This window comes from Molossus molossus, unplaced genomic scaffold (assembly GCF_014108415.1).
Source record: "Molossus molossus isolate mMolMol1 unplaced genomic scaffold, mMolMol1.p scaffold_m16_p_17, whole genome shotgun sequence".
Lineage (NCBI taxonomy): Eukaryota > Metazoa > Chordata > Mammalia > Chiroptera > Molossidae > Molossus > Molossus molossus.
Genome location: NW_023425352.1, coordinates 20,870,367 through 20,889,141, shown reverse-complemented (window position 1 = coordinate 20,889,141; position 18,775 = coordinate 20,870,367). Strand labels below are relative to the sequence as shown.

At 56.6% G+C, this 18,775-nt stretch overlaps 1 protein-coding gene across 8 annotated transcripts in view; it reads right to left on the bottom strand.

Moving 5' to 3' along the window:
- Positions 1 to 1,765: 1,765 nt before the first annotated feature.
- Positions 1,766 to 18,775, bottom strand: part of SH3PXD2A (SH3 and PX domains 2A) — a 249,334-nt gene continuing 232,324 nt past the window's right edge. For all 8 annotated transcript variants that reach the window (XM_036264874.1, XM_036264873.1, XM_036264875.1 and 5 more), the window contains 5 exons: positions 13,820 to 13,937; positions 9,725 to 10,062; positions 8,373 to 8,422; positions 5,654 to 5,773; positions 1,766 to 3,775 (listed from right to left, as the gene is read on the bottom strand). In XM_036264874.1, the coding sequence (XP_036120767.1) occupies positions 1,811 to 3,775; positions 5,654 to 5,773; positions 8,373 to 8,422; positions 9,725 to 10,062; positions 13,820 to 13,937 (2,591 nt within the window). In that variant the 3' untranslated portion in view covers positions 1,766 to 1,810. The remainder of the gene's footprint in view (positions 3,776 to 5,653; positions 5,774 to 8,372; positions 8,423 to 9,724; positions 10,063 to 13,819; positions 13,938 to 18,775) is intronic.

Below are 18,775 nucleotides of genomic sequence, written 5' to 3'. Positions count from 1 at the left end.
AAACAAACTCACAAACAAAACAAAAGGAAACAAAATCTCACCACGGCCCTTAGAGAACATGAGCAGTTTGCTATAGCTGCCAGGCTTCAGTGTACGGAGGGAGGAGGGCTGGGGGGATCCCCAGGCAAGGCCTCGGGCAGATGGGGTATAAAGGCACAAGACGCTGGGTCCCATGCCCATCTTCGGGGAACACGTCCTCGCTGGGCGGAAGCAGGGTGGAGAGAGGGCCGTTCCTCCCGGAGAAGCACCAGCCGTGGTCCAGACTCTGGCAGCTGAATCTGCGGCTGTGAAGCCTGACCTGTCTGAAATCAAAGGCACGTGTGGAAATCCACTCCCAGCGAAGGGTGAGTCCTTGGGAAGCCACACTGGCTTCTGGAGGGTCCTCTCTGAAATGTCAATGACGGAAAGACCCAAAGTTGATGGGGACTTTATTCTCTCGCTTCTCTCTTCACGGGGGCACTGCCCCTCGGAAAGACCAGGTCAGCTCCCGGCCTGGGTCCTCCATCTTCCTGGGTACCTGTGTCATCGCTTGCAGGCTAGGGGGCAGCTGGTGGGGTGTCCTCCAGTCTGGCCCTGGGGGGCCCGGCTGGGGTCCCCTCAGGCTTTCGGTCCTGCCCAGGGAGGAGACCATACACAGAATGGCAGTCACCCAGCAGCCCAAGAGCCGCCTTCGCTCCCGAACGAGACCCTCCTCCCTCCTGGGGCTGGGCACCAGCCAGAAGAGCAGTTGTCTCTGCTTTGCGGGCTTGGGAGCTGGGGCTTCAGCCCCCGGTGCCTCCGTCAAGTGCCGTGTTCCGGTACCATCCACACAGTGGAACCAAATGAAATGACTCTGGCTCTGGAGGGGAAGCACGTGACACACGAACAACAACCAACCTCCCACAAGAGCGCAACAAAAGAGCCCATCCACTACCCATCCCATCCCCTGCGAGGCTGACCATCCTTAGGCCCCCAAACAACCCCTAAAATAACACCAAAATCCAAGGCCCAACATAGAAGCCCCAAATCAATAAACTTCTCCCAAAACATGCAAAGGAACTGCCCACCCAGAAAAATACCCCAAAAAAGTCTAAGAAGACTGTGAAGAGGCCCACGGCTTTGCCCATCCTCCTGTAAGTCGGGCTGGTGGTTCATGGGCACCCCGGGCAGCGTGGGCTCTGCTCGCGGTCAGCGATGGTAAGAAAGGTGGTCCTTGTTGGCAGCTGGGAACTGCTGCTTCTCCAACTAGCAGACACTAACACTGGGCCTGGCCAGGGACAGGCTGAGCTCAGAGCAGGGGCCTCCAAGCCCCACAGCCAGAGATGTCTTCTGTCACACCACTTGTGGTGGGTGGTGGCAATCCCTGGGAAACTAACTCATTTCACAATTACAGATGAAGATGATACAAAGGCTACCTCTGGTGACAAGATGCCAGCAACTGGAACTGGGCTAGGCTGGGGAAGGGCACGGGAAGCCCCTATAACCACATCTTTTCCAGATTTCAGCCAAGGCACAACTGGGGTTTCCCACATGGCACGTCCCAAATGGTGCCAAGTCCATCAGTGAAGTCACCAAGGCGCACACATGGGGCTCAGCTATCTTACCTCTGGTCCCAGGCCTCCCCTGCTGCCGTTCCAGGCCTTCTGCTCAAGGTGGGTCCCCACCAGACCCTACCTCCCAGCCGGGGGACAGCCTGGAGGGGAGTATCCTTGAGGTCACATATTCTGCAGGGTTCAATGTCCTCCCCCCACCCCCCTCCCGTTTCCCCTCTCCCCGTGGTCTTCATCTCACCCCTCATCCACACTCAGGTTGGAAGGACCCACGCCCTCCGTCAGTTCTTTTTCTCCAGGTAGTTGGAGGGCACCCAGCCTTTGAAGGGCTTCGCCCCGTCCAGGATCTGGCAGTACCACCAGCCGTTGGGGTTCCTCTCCAGGACCTCCATGGACACACCCTCCTGGAAGCCTGCCGTCTCCTCGTCCCCCTCATAGTCTGCAATTGACACATACACATCTTTGAGGTTGTTGTGGATGAACTGGGACTTCTCGATGGGCTTGGGGCGCACGGGGGACACGGGGACACCACTGCGCTGGGCGGGCAGCAGAGGCGTGTCTGAGCCCTGGCTGGCAGCCCGTTCGGCCAGGCGGCCCTTGTCTGCAGCGGCCGCGCGGGCGGTGCTGAAGGAGGAGTTCCGGCGGACGCCGCGGAGGCCGTCGGTGGCTGTGAGCGACTCGTTCCTCCGGAGGGCGCAGGACAGGTTGTTGTCCTTGGGTGGCGGGGACACGAACACCGACTGGGGCCTCACTGCCACTTGCCGAATACCATTCCTCATCTTCACCACCCCAGCACCTGAAGACTTGCTGAAGCCCCCTGGGGGCTTGGAGGGGATGGGTGGCGTGGCCCTCTTGCTCTGGTTGACGCTGTTGAGCGCTTGGACCCGCTTCTCGATCTTCTCCAGGCTGTCTGACTTGCCCTCCTTCTGCTTGCTCTTGGCAGTTACTGAATCCGGCTCCTTGCCAGAGGGGTCAGGTGGTTCACTCTCACCCAGCACCAAATAGTGGGAAGGGGCCCAGCCCTCCAGCTCCCCAAACCTTACATACCACCAGCCGCTTTCCAACTTCTCGAGAACTTGCACCTCCGCACCCGCAGGGAAACTGATCTCTGAGTCCTGGACCTTCTGGTAGGCACTGCATGTCATGTAGGAGGTGGCCTGCCCTTCTCGTCCCTTCTTGGTGGGACATGGGGGCGTGGCAGCTGGGAGGGTGATGAGGTCAGCTGAGCCTCTCCTAGACCCTTCGTTGGGACCCTCAGAGGCTGTCTGAGGGGGCAGCTCTGCATCCTCACTCTTAGAGCCCTTGAGACCTCCCCGGAGCTGGCCTGTGGGTCTCAGCTGGCGTCGTAAAGTGCTGATGTCCATCTTCTCTTGACTCTGGGACTCTGCTCTGTTCAGGAATGGCTTGGGCCGGACCGATGGCTTGGCCCGAGCACAAGAGGTCAGCCCGGCCTTCAGCTCAGCGTCCTTCTTCGCTCCGACCTTGGGAGTGCCGCGGATGCCTGCGTCCGAGGCGGAACGGGGCTTCAGGTCGCTGCTGTGCTTGGACAAGGAGGAGGAGGAGGAGGAGGAGGAGCAGGTGGTGTTGATGGTGATGGATGAGGAAAAGGAGGCTGAGGAGTGGTTCTTCCCCAGTTCCACCTGGGCGTTCTTCTCTGCCTTGAGCTTTAGGAGCGAGGACGATTTGGGGGAGCCTGATTTGGGGGAGTTTTTCCTGGCAAGGGACAGCGGGGAGCCTCCTGGGGAGTCACTGTCCCGGGAGGAACGTCTGGCTGACAGGGTGTCCTCTGCACATGGCCGGAAGCCCTCGTTCTCATAGATGGTCTCCTCTCCCAGGGCCACATCCTCTGAAGACCCGCCCACCTTGAAGCGGGCCCGCTGTAGTGAGGAGGCAGGCGAGGGCCTGTGGGGCTGGGCCGGTCGCTTGTCCCCCGAGCCTCTGTCCTCCGTGGGCTCCTCACTCAGCTCTGGCTCTGAGTCAAAACCAAAGGCAGGGATGTCATACTCAGGCTCTTCGTACTTGAGCTTCAGTGGGGAGTCCTGGCTCTCGCTAGTGCCTGCCGGCCCCTCCTCAGCCTCCTTGGGCTTGCTGGGGGGCGCAGGCGGGGGTACCTTGGGCCGGGTCAGTGTGCTTGTGCGGCGGCTCAGGTTGGGCTTCTTGCGTTTATCGATGTAGGACGCGGGGGCCCAGCCCTCCTTCTCGCCGATCTGCACGTACCACCAGCCACCAGAGTTCTTGTCGATGACCTAGGGGGAAGGGCGGACAGGCCGGTGAGTTGGAGGATCACTGGGACCCTGTGATGTGCCGGGCTAGGGGCTTCATTCGCTGGCTCTAGGAGACACCATCTCCATTTACAGATGCGCAAACTGAGCAAATAAGTGGCCCAGGGCCCAATGTTAATGATGGACCGGAATTCAAACCCAGGTCTCTATCATCTCCTATTTGGGAGGCTCCTACTGTTCAAGTCCCTCTCCCCTGGCCTACCAAGCCTGTCAACACCCTGGGGGAGCTGGCCTCCTCTCAGACCCCTGCTTCTCTGCCCCCTAAATTACTGCACTTAGAAGAGACACTGATCCCAGTCCCTACAAAACCCAACTTGTCAAGGCCCCACACGTATAGAAAAGCTACCATTCCACCACTCCCACCCTCCTCCCACCTCCAATGTCCGGGTCCGCCCTTGGTGACCCTGGAAAGGGTTCTGAGGTCAGAAGAGAATGGGAAGATGCAGGTGAGTCGCTGGAAGACGGGGCCTGAGGCCAGAGCCTCCCTACAGAGCCGTGTTGCCCCCACTGCCTGTGCACCTCTCACTGCATGTGAATCCAACTAGCTGAAGAGATTTCCTTGGGCTGAATGGTTTCCTGTGGGAAGGACGATGGGCTTTCAGTCATTTCCTTATTAGTATAAATTAGTTCAAGGAGCTTCTTTCTTAACCGCTATTTGAGATTGACTCAAGGCCAGCTGTGTGGTTACTGGTTGTGCTGGGGTTCCTTGGCCTGGGGAACACAAAGGGAAGGGAATTTTGGATTGTGGAGCACTCCTGGAGGAAGAGGTCCTGAAGCGGGGCGGGGAGCATGAAAACACCGGCACTGGGGGTGGGCAAGGAAGGGAGAGAGGCTGGACCCCCGTAGGCAGCTCTGCCTAAGACCAGGCCTCTGCGATCGCAGCCAAAAGAAAAAAAATGACTTTCTCCTTGCCTGGGTACTGTATTCTACCCTTCGTCCTCGCCCACCCCTATACCTGAAAGTCTAGCTTCGGAAGACCCTCAGTATGATAGTTCTGTTACATTACGAGCTTCGCAGGTTCTTCCAGAAACCTGAGCACCACTGAGAGAATGATTTCTTTTGGAAATTTAGTTCTAACTTCCAGACATGTGATTTAAAACATTCACACTGTGGATATCACTTCCCATGGGCCGAGCCTGCCCATTAGTCTCCTGGCAGTTTTCTATGAATTACTTGGACTTAACTCCATTACTACATAGAGCCACTCAAGAACCACAGAGTGGCAGCTCTTCTCTGTCCCCTGGAAGGGCTACTCAGCACCAGCTGCAAAGCAGTTACACACATGCTAGAGACACACCAGGAGGGAGTTCCCAGGGGGGTACTACCCCAGTTTGCAGAAAGACATAACCAAAGCCTGGGTTCAGGGGGAGAGAGGACGGCATCAAACACCAGAGGAGCCTGTGGCATGGACACGGCCAGAACCTGGCCCCCCAGCATTTTACTTCAGCAGCCGGGACCACATTCTCCCAACAACACACTTTCTAATGTGCTGGCACCTGAGGTGTCCTGGGAGAGGAAGTGGGCTGGGGCCAGACGGGCCTGGCAATGCCGCCCAATGCAGTCCCCTTTGAGAGAGCTGCACAGTGACATCTCCCTGTCACAGGCTCTGAGAAGTATTGCAGTTAAAACACAACAAAGCTGGTTAGATTTTGTTGAACCCACTGCCCTCCAAACTGACCCAACCACAGAAGCCCTTTGTCTCAAGACACCTCCTCACAAGCTCTGCCACGTGCTCTGGGCAACGCCGCAGCGAGGGAGGTGCGGAGCACGCGGGGTCTTGTTCCTGCTTGCCCCTCAGGAACAGTGCCAGCAGGACAGAGAAGGGGGGGCGGCAGGCCTCACCTCTGCCTTCTGTCCACCCCGAAAGCTGATGCCATCAGAGATGCACGACTGGAATTCCGCAATGGTGTAGTACTCCACCTCAACAGAAGGGGGCTCTGGTGGCTTCGGCAGCTGGAACCCCTAAGGTAGAGAAGGATTCAGTGAGCAGAACCCACCGGATGGGGATGGGAATGGGGATGGGGATGGGAATGGGAATGGCAGTGAGTGTGGCCTCTGCACCTGACTAGAATTTCTGAGAATACCTGGGGCTCACTTGAGTCTTGTCTGAGCCTTCAACACAATCATTTAGTAACAGTAATTTCCACCCTTCTATCTCTAGAGGTGCAGTTTTCAATAGCTAGGTCCCAACATGAAAATTTAAAAAAAAACAAAAAATTCATTGTAACAAAGTCTGTGCACACTGCCCTGTGGGAGAGGACAGCCACCGTCTTAACGTCTAAGGGAGGAGGCTGCAGGGGTGACATTCGGCGGTAGGGGCAGAGCTAGGGCCACAGCCCGCCCCACGGGTGGGGCTGGGTGAGAAGACCTTGGTGGGTCATCACGATGCTGCCAGAGGTCAGGCAGGCACCGAGAACCACTCAGGACCCTCGGCTCCGCGGGCGGTGGAACACACTGGAGAGACTCAGTGTCTTCAGACGCTGCCATGGCAACACCTGAGCACAACATTCAAGGACATTTAGAATTTGGCCACAGCCCATGACTTGTGAGCCTCATTCATTTATTTTATAAGTGTTTGCTGTGTGCCTAATGGGTGTCAGACACTGGTCTAAGGCCCTGGGTGTCCAACACTGAGCCAAAATAACGCCCCCCCACCCCCACCTTGCCCTCGTGGAGTAGATGTTCTGTCTCTGTTCGCTATTCCAGCTAAGAAGTACTCTGTGCCTCCCCATAGTTCCCAGCATGTCCTTGTATCGCACAAAGGCGTTAAAACAAAACATTTAAAAAAATAAGGATGTGTGTGTAGGAGACTAGGGAGGGGGAAGGAACTGTGGTAACTAAAGCCCCGAAGGACCTCTGCCTTGCCGGGGGAACATGTGGGCTGCATCCCAGCTCAGCAGTTCACCAGCTGCGTGGCCTTGGGCTTGACCTCTCTGAGCCTCAGTTTCCTCACTTATAAAACAGAACTAAAGCAGGGCCATTAAGAGGATTACTGAGATAGTGGACTAACTTCTGGCCCGGCCAGGGGCACAGGAAGAGCTCCATAAATAAAAGCCAAGGCTAAACACTCCTCCTGAAACATCACCCTATCCTCTGTCTTCCTCATCCTTGAGGCTTGACAAGTCCTGATCCAGCCAGGTCCAGCTCAGATGCCTGGGGTCAGGGCGAGTGAAGGGTGGAAGCTGGTTTTGAGGGACTAGGGATGATTCAGTCCACTTTCCCTGCCTTGGTGCCTGGCCCTGCCACCGTGCATGTGAGCAGATGTGGCCCAGGCCCCAGCCCAGCCCGGACTCCTGGCCAAGTGGGGTTCGGCCGGGCCTAGCTGGAAACAGCAGCCCTGCCTCAGCAAGCCCTGCATTTGGTAAGTGTGGAAGGAATTACCCCATTCTTGCCAAAATCAAGTCTGCCTGCACATAATTAGCTGGGGCTGAGAGCAATGGCAGGAAAGAACTCGCCGTTTAGTTGTGTAAAAAACAGGGAAAAGGGAGATAGAAACTCCACTGGGGCTAATGGCCAGGGCAAGGACGGTCTCTTTGGCAGGGACCAAATCTCCAATAATCCTGTTTACTGAAGGCCTGCTTCTCCAGGAACTGCAGACGTCACTGATCACAGTAACCTTGTTGTTAGCCCAGATGTGATTTCAGAAATCTGTTTCCACAGTGTCACCGGCAGTCCCTCAACAGTCACCGCTGACACAGGAAATGGAAACCCGATGGCCAGTGCCCACAACACCCCTCGTCTCATTTCATCCTTACAACAGCCTAGGAGATGGTTGGTACTTACAGACGAAGAAACTGAGGTTGGGGAGGGCAAGCCACTCGCCCTGGGGGTGGCTGTTCCTAAGTGTCAGAGTGAAATAGGGGTCTGTGCCCGTAAGACCCGGAGCCCCATTATTTCCACTGCATCCCACTGCCCCTGCTATCGGCTCTGTTCTAGGGCCCTCGGCCTGCCACCAGCATCACTGCTGGCCTGCGCCCAGCACCGAGTGTACATCTGCCTCCCTGATGGCCTGGATACCAGGACGCCCCACCCACAGCGGCCAGGCACCCAGCAGCATTAAGCATCTTTAAGCTTTAGCATAAGCCAGCCCTGGCCATCCACCCGTCTCCTGGAGGATGCTCACTGGCCTGCCCTCTGCCCTCCTGGCTCTGACACCCCCCACCTCCACTGGGCACTCCCAAGCAAGGAAGGTAAAGTTGAAAGGGGTCCAGGCTCACATGGACAGCAGCTGCATTTCAAGCCCCTGGCAATGCCCTGGCCGGACACTCTCGCCGGCCAGTCTAAATGTTTATGTCTGCCAGTGCAGTGGCCAGGATGGGTTTATTTAGCTTTGGAGTGCAGAGCACTTTCAATTATAAACTGTGTAGCTAGGACCCCCAAAAGGTTGGAATCTGCAGGCTTCCCTCTCTGCCCCCAGCCCCACAAAGCTGGAAGGCCCAGCGGGGCCTTGGGAAACCTCTGGACCAATATGCTCTGCAGTGAGACAGCCCATTAACTGGGGCTTCTGCAGCGCATCCCCAGAGAAGGAACAAAACAAGGAGAGGAAGTACGGCACACATACCAGGCTGGATTCTCTGCGAGGTGGGGGCCTTGTCCTCAGGTTCGGGGAGCCTACAAGAAGACACACGGCTTAAAAATGCCAGCCAGACACTGGGAACGTGGCCTGTATCTGCCTTCCCTAGGTATGACCGCCTCCTGGCCCTCCCTGGGAAGGTCCTGCCTTTGCCCCACATCCATGAAGGACCCATGCTCTCGGGCACACAGGCGCTCTAGTTGGGCGTCTTCCACAGGAAACCACAGACCTTCAGCTTCCTTGGCTGTGCAGAGGGTCCACGGACCCTCTGAAGTGACGTGCAACATTGCAAAACTACAGACACAGAGGAGGCATTTTTTAGGAGAAAGGGTAGACAGCTTTATCAAAGCACGTAGATTTTCAAAGTCTGGAGCAGAGACCGTGTCTACTGTGTGCTCACCACGAAATCCTAAGAAGCGAGCGCAGTTCCAGGCAAGAGGACATGCCCTTAAAGAATTTCCCGACTGCTTGCCTAAAAGATTTCGGGCACAGAGCTAACGTAACCAAGTTTAGAATAAAAAACAGCTTCCCTCCAGATTTTAAGGCTGACTGGACACACACAGAAGCTTGTCTCTCATAACAGAGACCAGTTTAACCCCCACTAGAGGCGCCGAGAGCAGAGCTGCGCAGGCTCAGAGGGCGCGGAGTGCCTCGCTCCTGTTAAGAACGGAGGACACCGTGAGGGACGCCCCTCTGTGCGTTGCTTGCACAGAGAGGCAGAGCCACCCCGTTCGTGTTTTCAGGTTTCTCGTAACTGAGGGAAGGCAATGGGGAAGGCGGGGGAGGGCCCAGAAAGATGTTCCTGTCAGCAAAGCAGTCTTGCACCTGCGGCTCCCAGTTCATGGCCCGGGGGGCTGCTCGTCTACAGAGCTGGCTTTCCTGGCTCTCCCCTAGGGAAGGGGGTGCTGGCAGCTTATATACTCAGGTAATTTATCTTCAGTGGAGGAGCTGGGAGGAACTGCCTTGTCCACTCCTGCAATTAGCATGAGACAAGTTGACAGAGTGAGGCTGGGGTCAGGGGTCAGTCTATATATCAAGAAAAGGCCCGGCGGGTGTGGCTCAGTGGTTGAGCATTGACCCATGCACCTAGAGGTCACTGGTTCAATTCCTGATTGGGGCACATGCCCAGGTTGTGGGCCAAATCCCCAGTGGCGGGCATGCAGGAGGCGGCCAATCGATGTTCTTTCTCATCGATGTTTCTCTCTCTCTCTCTCTCTCAAATCAATAAAGAAAAAAAAATGATATGGGGGGACTTGCATACCCCTTTGTATTCCTTGTACCCCATGCCCACTCTATAATTTGCTTCACAACAAGAACCCGCGGCTCAGTGAGGCTCTTACTGATCTGGGCTCTCTGAGGAGCGATCCTGGCCACGGCTGGGGAGCCCTGGGCCAGCTTGGAGACCGTCCTCTCAGGGACCCCCAGGGCACTGCCGTTGGAAGCGTTGCAGAGGATGGGCAGGCTGATCTCCTTCTTGGCAATGGGGGCCTCTGGGCCCTCGCCTTCGGCTGGTGGAGTCTCTTTGTCCCCTGACGCCTTCTTGTTCAGCAGGTTGCTGATCTCCATGATGTTCCCAATGATCTCCACTGGGCCTGCCAGATTCTTCTTCCGGGCCGGCAGGTCGTCCTTGGCTTTCTTCAGGTAGGATGCTGGCGCCCAGCCTTCCTTGCCCAGGTATCTGCGGGGGAGGAGTGGGCAGGGGTCATTGGAGCACTGAGGCTTGAGCTCGCCCAGGCCCAGGCTCCGTCGGGTTTGCCCAGCTGAGCCTTTCCACCAGGTTCAGCAGACACTTGGCAACCCCACTATTCTGTTTGTTTTTGTTTAATCCTCACCCGAGGACATTTTTCCATATTTTGTTCAGATAGAGTAGGAGGGGGAGAGAGAGAGAGAGAGAAACATCGACATAAAAGGGACACATCGAGTGGCTGCCACCCGCACGACCCAACCAGGGCCGGGGACAAACTGTAACCGAGGTACGTGCCCTTAGCAGGAACCGAACCCGGGTCTCTCTGGACCGCAGGCCGACGCTCTAACCGCTGAGCCAAACCGGCCAGGGCAATCCCACTATTCTGGAGAGAATGGGAACTGAACAGGTGGGAAAGACACCTAGAACACCTTGTCTTCCCATCTCCTTGATCTCTGCTCGATTCCTCTTGGAGTGAGTTCGGATACTTTGCAAAGCCATGCAAGTGTGGGACCTTCAGGTTAAAAGATTCCTCAAATTCTGGGTTGCCCAAAAGGTAGACTTCATAACAGCCTTCGACCTCACAATAAGTAGAGGGTAATTCTAGAGATTAGAAATGAGAAGGTGTCTCGAGTTACATGTCCTATTGGAAAAGGAAACTATCAGAGAGGCAAAGAGGTAACCCAGGTGAGTTAGAAAACCCGAGTCCTGGTCTACGGTAACTTGGACAAGCCCCTACCCTAGAGCTCAATTTTTTTCTCTTCAGCAAAACGCAGGGACAGAATCACTGCAAAAATGTATCCAGAAGGATGAACACACTGAGACCAATTACAAAGATGTCTCTAAAAAGAGTGACTGAGTGGGGAAAGTATCAGTACCACGCAGAAGTAGCCGATGGATCAAGTTCCAAGTTCACTGAACAAGTCCACCAACAGACCAAGGTTAAGGGGACATTTTAAACCAGTAGGGCAAGGACGGATTATTCAGTGAGTGACTGGGGACAACTGATTCCCCAGTTAGGAAAAACAAGTGAGATCCTGGCCTCACACGGTATAACAAAATAAAAAATGCAAGTTGTGAATATTTACCTAATCTTGAGGGGCTGAGGAAACCTCTTCTAAGTGGGATTCCAAGAGCTGAAACCATAGACGAAAAGACTAAAGTACATGACTGGAGGAAATGAAAACCTCTGGTCTGGCCAAATGACAATAAACCAAAATCCCATAAATAAGAGAAAAGGCAAATGGCAGAGCTGACTTCATCCAGGTGATTTGATGACTTCTGAAACTAAGCTTTCCCTCCTTCCCCCCATGGTTGAGCCTCCACCCAAACCCACTGGGAGCTCGCTTCCTCGTTCAGGAGTTGTCGGTGCCCCCGAGTCTGGGTTGTAATGTCCTTGTCTGCTTCCTGGGACACATCTGGCTCTTTGGAATGGCTCCTCCATGCCAGATGTCTGACAACCCCCCTGCCTGCCTCTCCATCTGCCCGTGATCTCAGGCATCATGAGGTGGGAGGAAAGGGAGTGTGAACGGTCAAGTTTCTATCAACATGTCTTGAGCTTTGCTGGAAAGCTCAGGTAGGGGCTGCTGATGTGCACATCACAGGAACGGGGGGCAGGCTGGCCCCAGCTCACCCATCTGGCTCCCTGTTTGGCGCCTGGAAGGCAGACATCAGTGAACAAATGGATGGAAACCGGGGAGCTGATAGTCAGAAGCACAGAATTTCAGGGGTAGATGGAAGGAATTAGTCAAGATACCTAAGCTTACACATGAGGCAACAGCAAAGGCTCGGAAAAGCAAAGCGGTAGCAGAGGGTCGCACAGCTAGCCGGTGGCAGCATCCGGCTCAGAAGCTGGTGCTCCTGCGTCTCGGAGCAACGCTGAAGAGGGACCTGCTGGCCGCTGCAGGTGCTCCTCTGAGAACCCCGTGGAGATGTGAGCAGGGTTTCATGGGAGTGCCGGTCAGGCCAGCTCACTGCCCTGAGTGCTCCCATTTCAAATCCTGTGTGTTCCTTCGGTGTTACATGGATAAAATTAGATCCCAGGCGGAGAGAGGCAAGAGAATCAGGAGCGGCTGTGTGTGTCTGGGTCCAACTCTGCTCACATCTGCTTTCCAGCTCTAGAGCATGGAATGACTCCAGAGGGAAGCAAACTGGAAAGGGAGAGATGGAGGGAGAGGGGGGTGCGTGGGAGGGTGGGGGTGGAGAAGAAAGACAGGAAATGAGGATCAACACAGAGCCTGGAATGTTGGGAAATGGCATATTTAAGGGGGTATCTGGCAGCCGTCTTAAGGTGGAACCTTTTCAGCAGGGTTTTCTTAGTTGAAGCTCCCGCTGGCTTCAGGGCTGCACCATGGGGCAAGAGTTGACTAGAAGCGGCAGCACAAAGTGGCTTTACTGGTCATCTTAGAAAACGTAAAAAAAGGAAACCAAACAAAAAGCCAGCAGCTTTGTAGATAACCTCCGGGCAAGTGGTTGAGGCAACCAGCCTGCCAGAATGTTCGCTGGCCGTCCTATGCCAGCCACGTGGTCGCTGGATTTTGGTACTGGCTCCTGTTCCTACTGCCGAGAACACGCAAGTCTAGGGGCAGAGGCCTGAAGTCCAGGCCCACGCTCCTGACCCACCTAGCAGGACAGAAAGGACACCTCAGCCCTCCTGACTGACATGCACCGGGCCAGAGCAGCGAGGTCCTGTCGGGTCACTCTAAGGTTCAGCCCCATGAGGCCAGTGACCTTCATCCTACCCATCAGCACAGACCGATCCTGACACCATCAGCGCCGGCCGGTCGGTGTGGTCTGAGCACCCATCTCGTGAGTGCCTGTGTCCCCACAGTCAATCTTGTCCCCACTGTGGGCTACAGCCTAACACACATCCTAGAACCTCTGAGGGTAAGGGTTCCCAGGTGTGGGGGCTGTCGAGGTGGTCCCCAGAACACACAGATGTGGGACTATCTCTGCCAGCCTGGCTAAGGGCAGAGAAGAGGAAAACTGGGCAAAATCATCAAAAACATTTCCTGAGAGCAAGGCCCCGAGGGGGGTGCTGGCCTTGAAGTACCAGGGCAGAGGGGACTGGACGGGCAGGACTTGGTGGGGGAGAGGCAAGTGAAGCCCACAGGTTTTGTTGGTTTCCAGGGGCACCAGAAAAGCCCCCCCCCCGCCCAATCTCCTCAATGGGTTTCTCAGCTGGGAAGGAGATTGGGCCCTGGGAGAGAGAGGGGCAGCCGAAGAGGCCTCTGAACCAGGCCTGGCTCAGGCCTCACTTCTGCCTCAGCTCTGAAAGCCACTCGGCCACCCCGCAGAGGGGACAGCCTGGGACAGAGCCAGGGTACGGAGCCATGGGCAGCAGGGGCAGCCTGCTGGGACCTCAGCAAGGCCAGTGGATGCCAGTGCTCCAGGCGCCTGAGCTGCAGAGCACACTAGGCAGCCAAAGCCGGACACAGAAAACCAAATTCAGATGTGCTGGACCCTCTTGGCAGTTGCATGGGAAGGGATTGCACCACCTCCTGCAAGCTGAGCCGGAGCCCCTGTGCCCTGCTGGCTGCAGCTCAGGCTCTGCTTTACGTGTCCCAGGAGGGCATCTGCAAGAAGAGCATTCTCTGAGCTGTTTAGCTGTGCAGACTCAGTGCAGCCAAGCCCCGGCCACAGGCGCAAAGCTGCTGTCAGCCTCTACTCGCCATCTGGTGTCCCCGGCCACCAGGCAGTATCTCCCTGCTCTGCTGCTCAGGGCATCTCGCTCCCCTGCTGGGGCTCCTACCTGATGTACCACCAGCCCTCCAAATTCTTCCTGATCACCTCCACGGTGACGCCCTTCTCAAAGCCAATCTCGTCCTTGCTTTGGCTGGTGTAAGGCTGCACCGTGACATACTTCTCCTCTGTGGGTGGCAGGCAAAGCAAGAAAGCACAATTACTTGAGGTCAGGATGCAGCTCCTCCTTCCTGTCTCTTCCTGCCCCTGGCCTGGCCGTGCCAAGGTGCACTGGGTCAGCCCCTGGCTTCCCCAGGCAAGGGCAGAAGAGACCAGGCTTCACTGCTGCTCCCACCGTGTGCCAAAGCCAGCCAGGGCCTCCGACGGTCTTGTAAAACCTTGGGCAACACAGAGGCTCTCCCAGCCTCCCAGCCCAGTAATAGGAGCCAGGCTACCAGGGTCTGGAGTCCTTAGGCCCCAAGAAGCTCCCTGAGAGTCAGGAGGAACCTGTCCCTCATGGGGCCTGTGACAAGAAGTCTGAGACCAACCTTCGGCATCCCCTGAATGCACACTTCGGTGTCCCAGACTTGTTCTTTTAGCCCTTCTCCATCTCAACCCCTTAAGTCTTTCCTCTCTGGTCTTCCAAATGCTCCAGAGGACCAGCCTAGGTGAAGACTTACCTGAGCACTAATCTGATCACCTGATCATGTAACTTCCCCAAGAGGATTCTGGGTAACACATGTTCAATGGGAGAGATTATGTGTGTTTCGTAAGATGAAGGTCCCATGGCCAAATAAGCAGTGGTAACGCTAAGCACAGCACAACCAGGCAGGATCTCACGGAGACCCGAGTGAGCCAACGTCCCTGTGTACCGTCTGGGGGACAGCATGCGGAGTGACCACACAGCGCAGCAGATTCCTTCGGGGAGCTGCCAGCCCTGGTCTCAGAGGGACTGTGGGCCTCGTTCAGGGTTTCCCAGGCACTGGGAAAGAGGCACCTTGTGGGAGCTCAGGAAAGCTCGGGAGGGCAGGCACAGGGAGGCTGGGCTGCACGGACCATCCCTGGTTCCCGCCGCCTCTTTCCTGGCTGGGGGCCCTGCTGCCTCCACGTGGGTTCTTGCTCAGGTTTCCAGGGAGGTGATCCTTCTGTGTGTACTGGAGCAGCTCTGCCTGTCTCCAGGGAGCCTCTGACAGCTAGACCCACAGCTGGCTGGCCACAGAGACCCTGCCTCCTGGGCGGAGTCTCCCAGAGGACCAGTCGTACACGTCCCCACCCTCACCCTATAGAACAAGGAGCAGATATAGGTGGGGAGGAACGGGCCATCTGGCCACACCCGCTGGAGGGGCACCCTGAACCTGTGCTGAGACAGTGCCTGGCACCCAGCAGAAGCTCCAAGTGGACTGGAGTGCCTGGAGGAAGGGGCAGGCGGGGCCGAGCAGGGGCACTGAGTGGGAGGCTTTTAGCGAGCTCAAAATAGCAGGATGCTGGCACAGAACATGGGTCTCTGAGACGCCTGCCCCCACCTCCCGGCTTCCAGCTGTGCCAGTCACCCCTGACTCCTCAGCTGGACCCTGACAGGCAGCCTGCCTGGGCCTCTGGCTGCAGTGGGGGGAGGGGGCAGCTGCCACCCCAAGCCCCAGTGAAAAGAAGGCCATCTGTTCCTTCTTCCCTGGATTATCAGGGTCCTGTCTACAGCCCTGTCCTGGGCTGAGATAGCAGCTCCCTTTGGGACGGAGGCAGCTGCCCTGCCAGGCTGTGAGGATGGAGTGATGGGCCGAAGGCTGCCAAAAGGCAAAAGGTGGGTGACAACCCATGGGAGTCTCCTACCCATTGCAAGCCGTCCTCAGCATTGCCGAGCTCCTGGAAGCTTTCGGATTCCGAAGCAGCTATGCTGGGAAGAGCTGCCAAGACCGCCTGAGAACCTCCTTCAGCCAGACTCTGACTCGGGCCTTTGAGAAGCTCAGTGTTCTACAGGCCAACCCTCACTCTCCTGCCTGCTCCTGGTCCCGCTCCATTTTCCAGTGGGGCACGGTAGATCCTGGCCCCGGCAGTGGCCCAGGGGGCAGCGCCAGGCCCCGGGAATCTAGAGTTCTGAGGTTAGGGTGAGGCGAGGCCTGGACTCCACATTTTGCTTTTGCTCAGCTGGGCTATTTTTAAAAACCTGTGGTTCGAGCAGGAAGCCATCATTAAAGTTTTCCTAGGCAAAGTTGCTTTTGCAGAGAAAAATTACAGTCCCTCTCTTGGGAAGATCAGAAGAGCCTGCCTGGCCGCAGGGCAGAGAACAAGACCTAAACCGTGTGGCGTGGGTTCAGGTCCTGGTGCTGCCGGACCCACGCACCAGCCTCCACAGACCCCGGGGTGCGTGTTGAGGACAGACACCCACGGGTCATATAACCACCAACTTTCCGCTGACCCTCTTGGGGTGGGCAGAATCAAGGAGGTCAGTTGTACCCAGTAAAGCTGAGCTGCTCCTGCCAAGGGCCCTTTTCTTGGTGGCCCTGGGCGGACGTGAACACATCTGGCAGCAAGATATCTGGCTGCCCAGAGGCTCGTCCTGCTCTGCAGCGGTGCAGGTTCCAGGCGATGAAAGTTCAGAGCCCTGGTTCCAGGCAGGGCAACGCTTCCAACTGGTCTGTCTGGGGTTTGGTTTTCTGCCACAGTTGGCTCAGAGGGCGAAGGCATGAATTACCTCCGTGTGAACATGTGCTATGTGGAACTCAGGCCCCAGCTCCTAGGTTTCCCCGAGGAAGCAGCAGAGCTAGCCCCTCTGCAGGACCAGGCCCCCAGACCCCACCGGGGGCCGGATGGGAGGATGCCCGGGCAGATGGAAATGGCCTCAGGGGGTGGTGGCTGAGTGATTCAGGTTGTAGGGTCTCTAAGAGATGCCCCTTTGGAGTTGAGGGTATGAGGACTATGAGTTCTGGGGGGGCACTTAGGGCTCCTGAGCACTGAGGCCGTGGTCATTCTAACATGCCATCCAAAGAGGGTGGCAATCCCAACCCAGGAAGGGCTGGCCAGGCCGCCCACTGGGTGAGTGGGTGGGTGGCTGTGGGGAGGTGGACAGGCCTATTTTGGTTTTGGAGTCAGGGGCTGGAGAGCCCTGCAGTTTCCAAACCACAGACGCCTCCTCTTTCCAAACACTTTCCCCTCTGTCAGCAGTCTCCCCGGCTCCCCTCCGGTCCCCACAATTTACCCAACCCCACTTCAAGAGGCCTTTTGATTCCAAAGGCCTGGTTGGCTGAGGGACTAGGGAGTGGAGGACCTGGGAAAGCACCGCCTTTCTCCCGTCTAGTTACACATGACCCGCCGCCTGCTCCCCGGCTGGGCTCTTCGCAACAAAGTGTCTCCTAGCCAACTTCCTGCAAGTTTTTCTTGGCTGCCCAATTTAACTAAGGGCTAAACTATTGTTTAGATCTCTTATTTAAGAGACAGAGAGAAAGAAGTTGTGGGCTTATATTTGTATCCTCATGGGTGACCACAGAATAATATATCTGGCTGGGTATTTGTGTCTACATGTATCGGATATGTTTGGAATTGTGACTATACCGCCTGTGTATATGTGGCACAGGGGTCATGTATATGAGACTCTATGAAGATATCTGTGGGCTTGTGGTGTTGCTGCAGGGCTGGAGGTGTGTGGCCACGAGCAGTTTGTGTGGATGGTATTTGTGATTCTGTAAATAATGTCTCCGTGTGGCTGCACAGGTGGAATTACGCATGTGTATCCCTGAGTGGCTGTGTGCACGGGCCCGAGGATGTGCAGCTGTGGGGCTGGAAGTGACCGTGTGCTGTGGCCATCAGGGCTGCGCATGGGTGTGCTTCGCTGGCTGCATGTGTCCATGTGGTTGTGGACACAGAGTTGTATTTGGGGCTGTGTGTGATGGTGTTTGGAGCAGATGCTGGAGGGGATGAGGAAGGTCAAACCTTCCCCCTGCTGCTTTTCCCAGGTCAGTGTCCTAGCCTGGCCCCCCAACAATGCCCTCCACTCCTCCTATCTCTAGGGTGCTTTTGCTTTACATTCCACCTGTTCCTGCTGTTTCCATGACCTGGCCCCCGGTCCTGTGCTAGCCTCCAGAGTCCAGCCCACACTCCATCCTCAGGATAAGCCAGGCTGCTCACGGTCAGTGCTCTGAGCCTGACACTAGACCAGCCCAGGCAGTGGCCACCCCAGAGTCCAGCCCACACTCCATCCTCAGGACAAGCCAGGCTGCTCACGGTCAGTGCTCTGAGCCTGACACTAGACCAGCCTGGGCAGTGGCCACCCCAGAGTCCAGCCCACACTCCATCCTCAGGACAAGCCAGGCTGCTCACGGTCAGTGCTCTGAGCCTGACACTAGACCAGCCTGGGCAGTGGCCACCCCAGAGTCCAGACTTCCTGCTACTTGGGACTTGGGGGCAGATACTATAAACATGGTCTTATATTTGTTCAGGGACAAGCTTCTGGACGGGGTGCAAGTCACAGGCCACCCCTGCCATTCTAGAAGGGCCAGTGCTTATCACACACCGTCTCAGCTGTGCCGTCACTGCCCGGAGCACACAGCACACACGACATGCTCTCCTCGAGCCAGGAGAAACTGGCCACGCGGCCTGGGGGCTCTGGAGACGTGGAGGGTTTTGCTCAGAGCCTCTACCGCGATGTCCCAAGCTCCTGGATGTTGGGAAGGCCCTGAACCTGCAAATGTCTTGGCTCCTGATCAGCGGGTGTGGCAGACCACGGGCCTCCCTGGAATCCTGCTGATCAGCAAGGGCTAGTGCTGGAGTGACTGGAGGCTCCTGGCCATCAGAGGCGCCAGGCTGGCTCTGGCTCTTGCTCCCTTTCTAGTTTCCTGGGAGCTGGCTGAAGGAGGTGGGTGGTGGGTGGTTCTTCTTCCTACTCTGTCCCTAAGGAATGCTGGAACAGCTTTGGCCGAGGGAGCACCTTCTCAGAGGAGGAAAGCAATGAAGCGCGTGCGCGCGCGCGCGCGCGTAACGGCCTATGAACAGGTTCAGAAACATCAGTTCTCTTAAGCTGCAGTCCCCAGGGCAA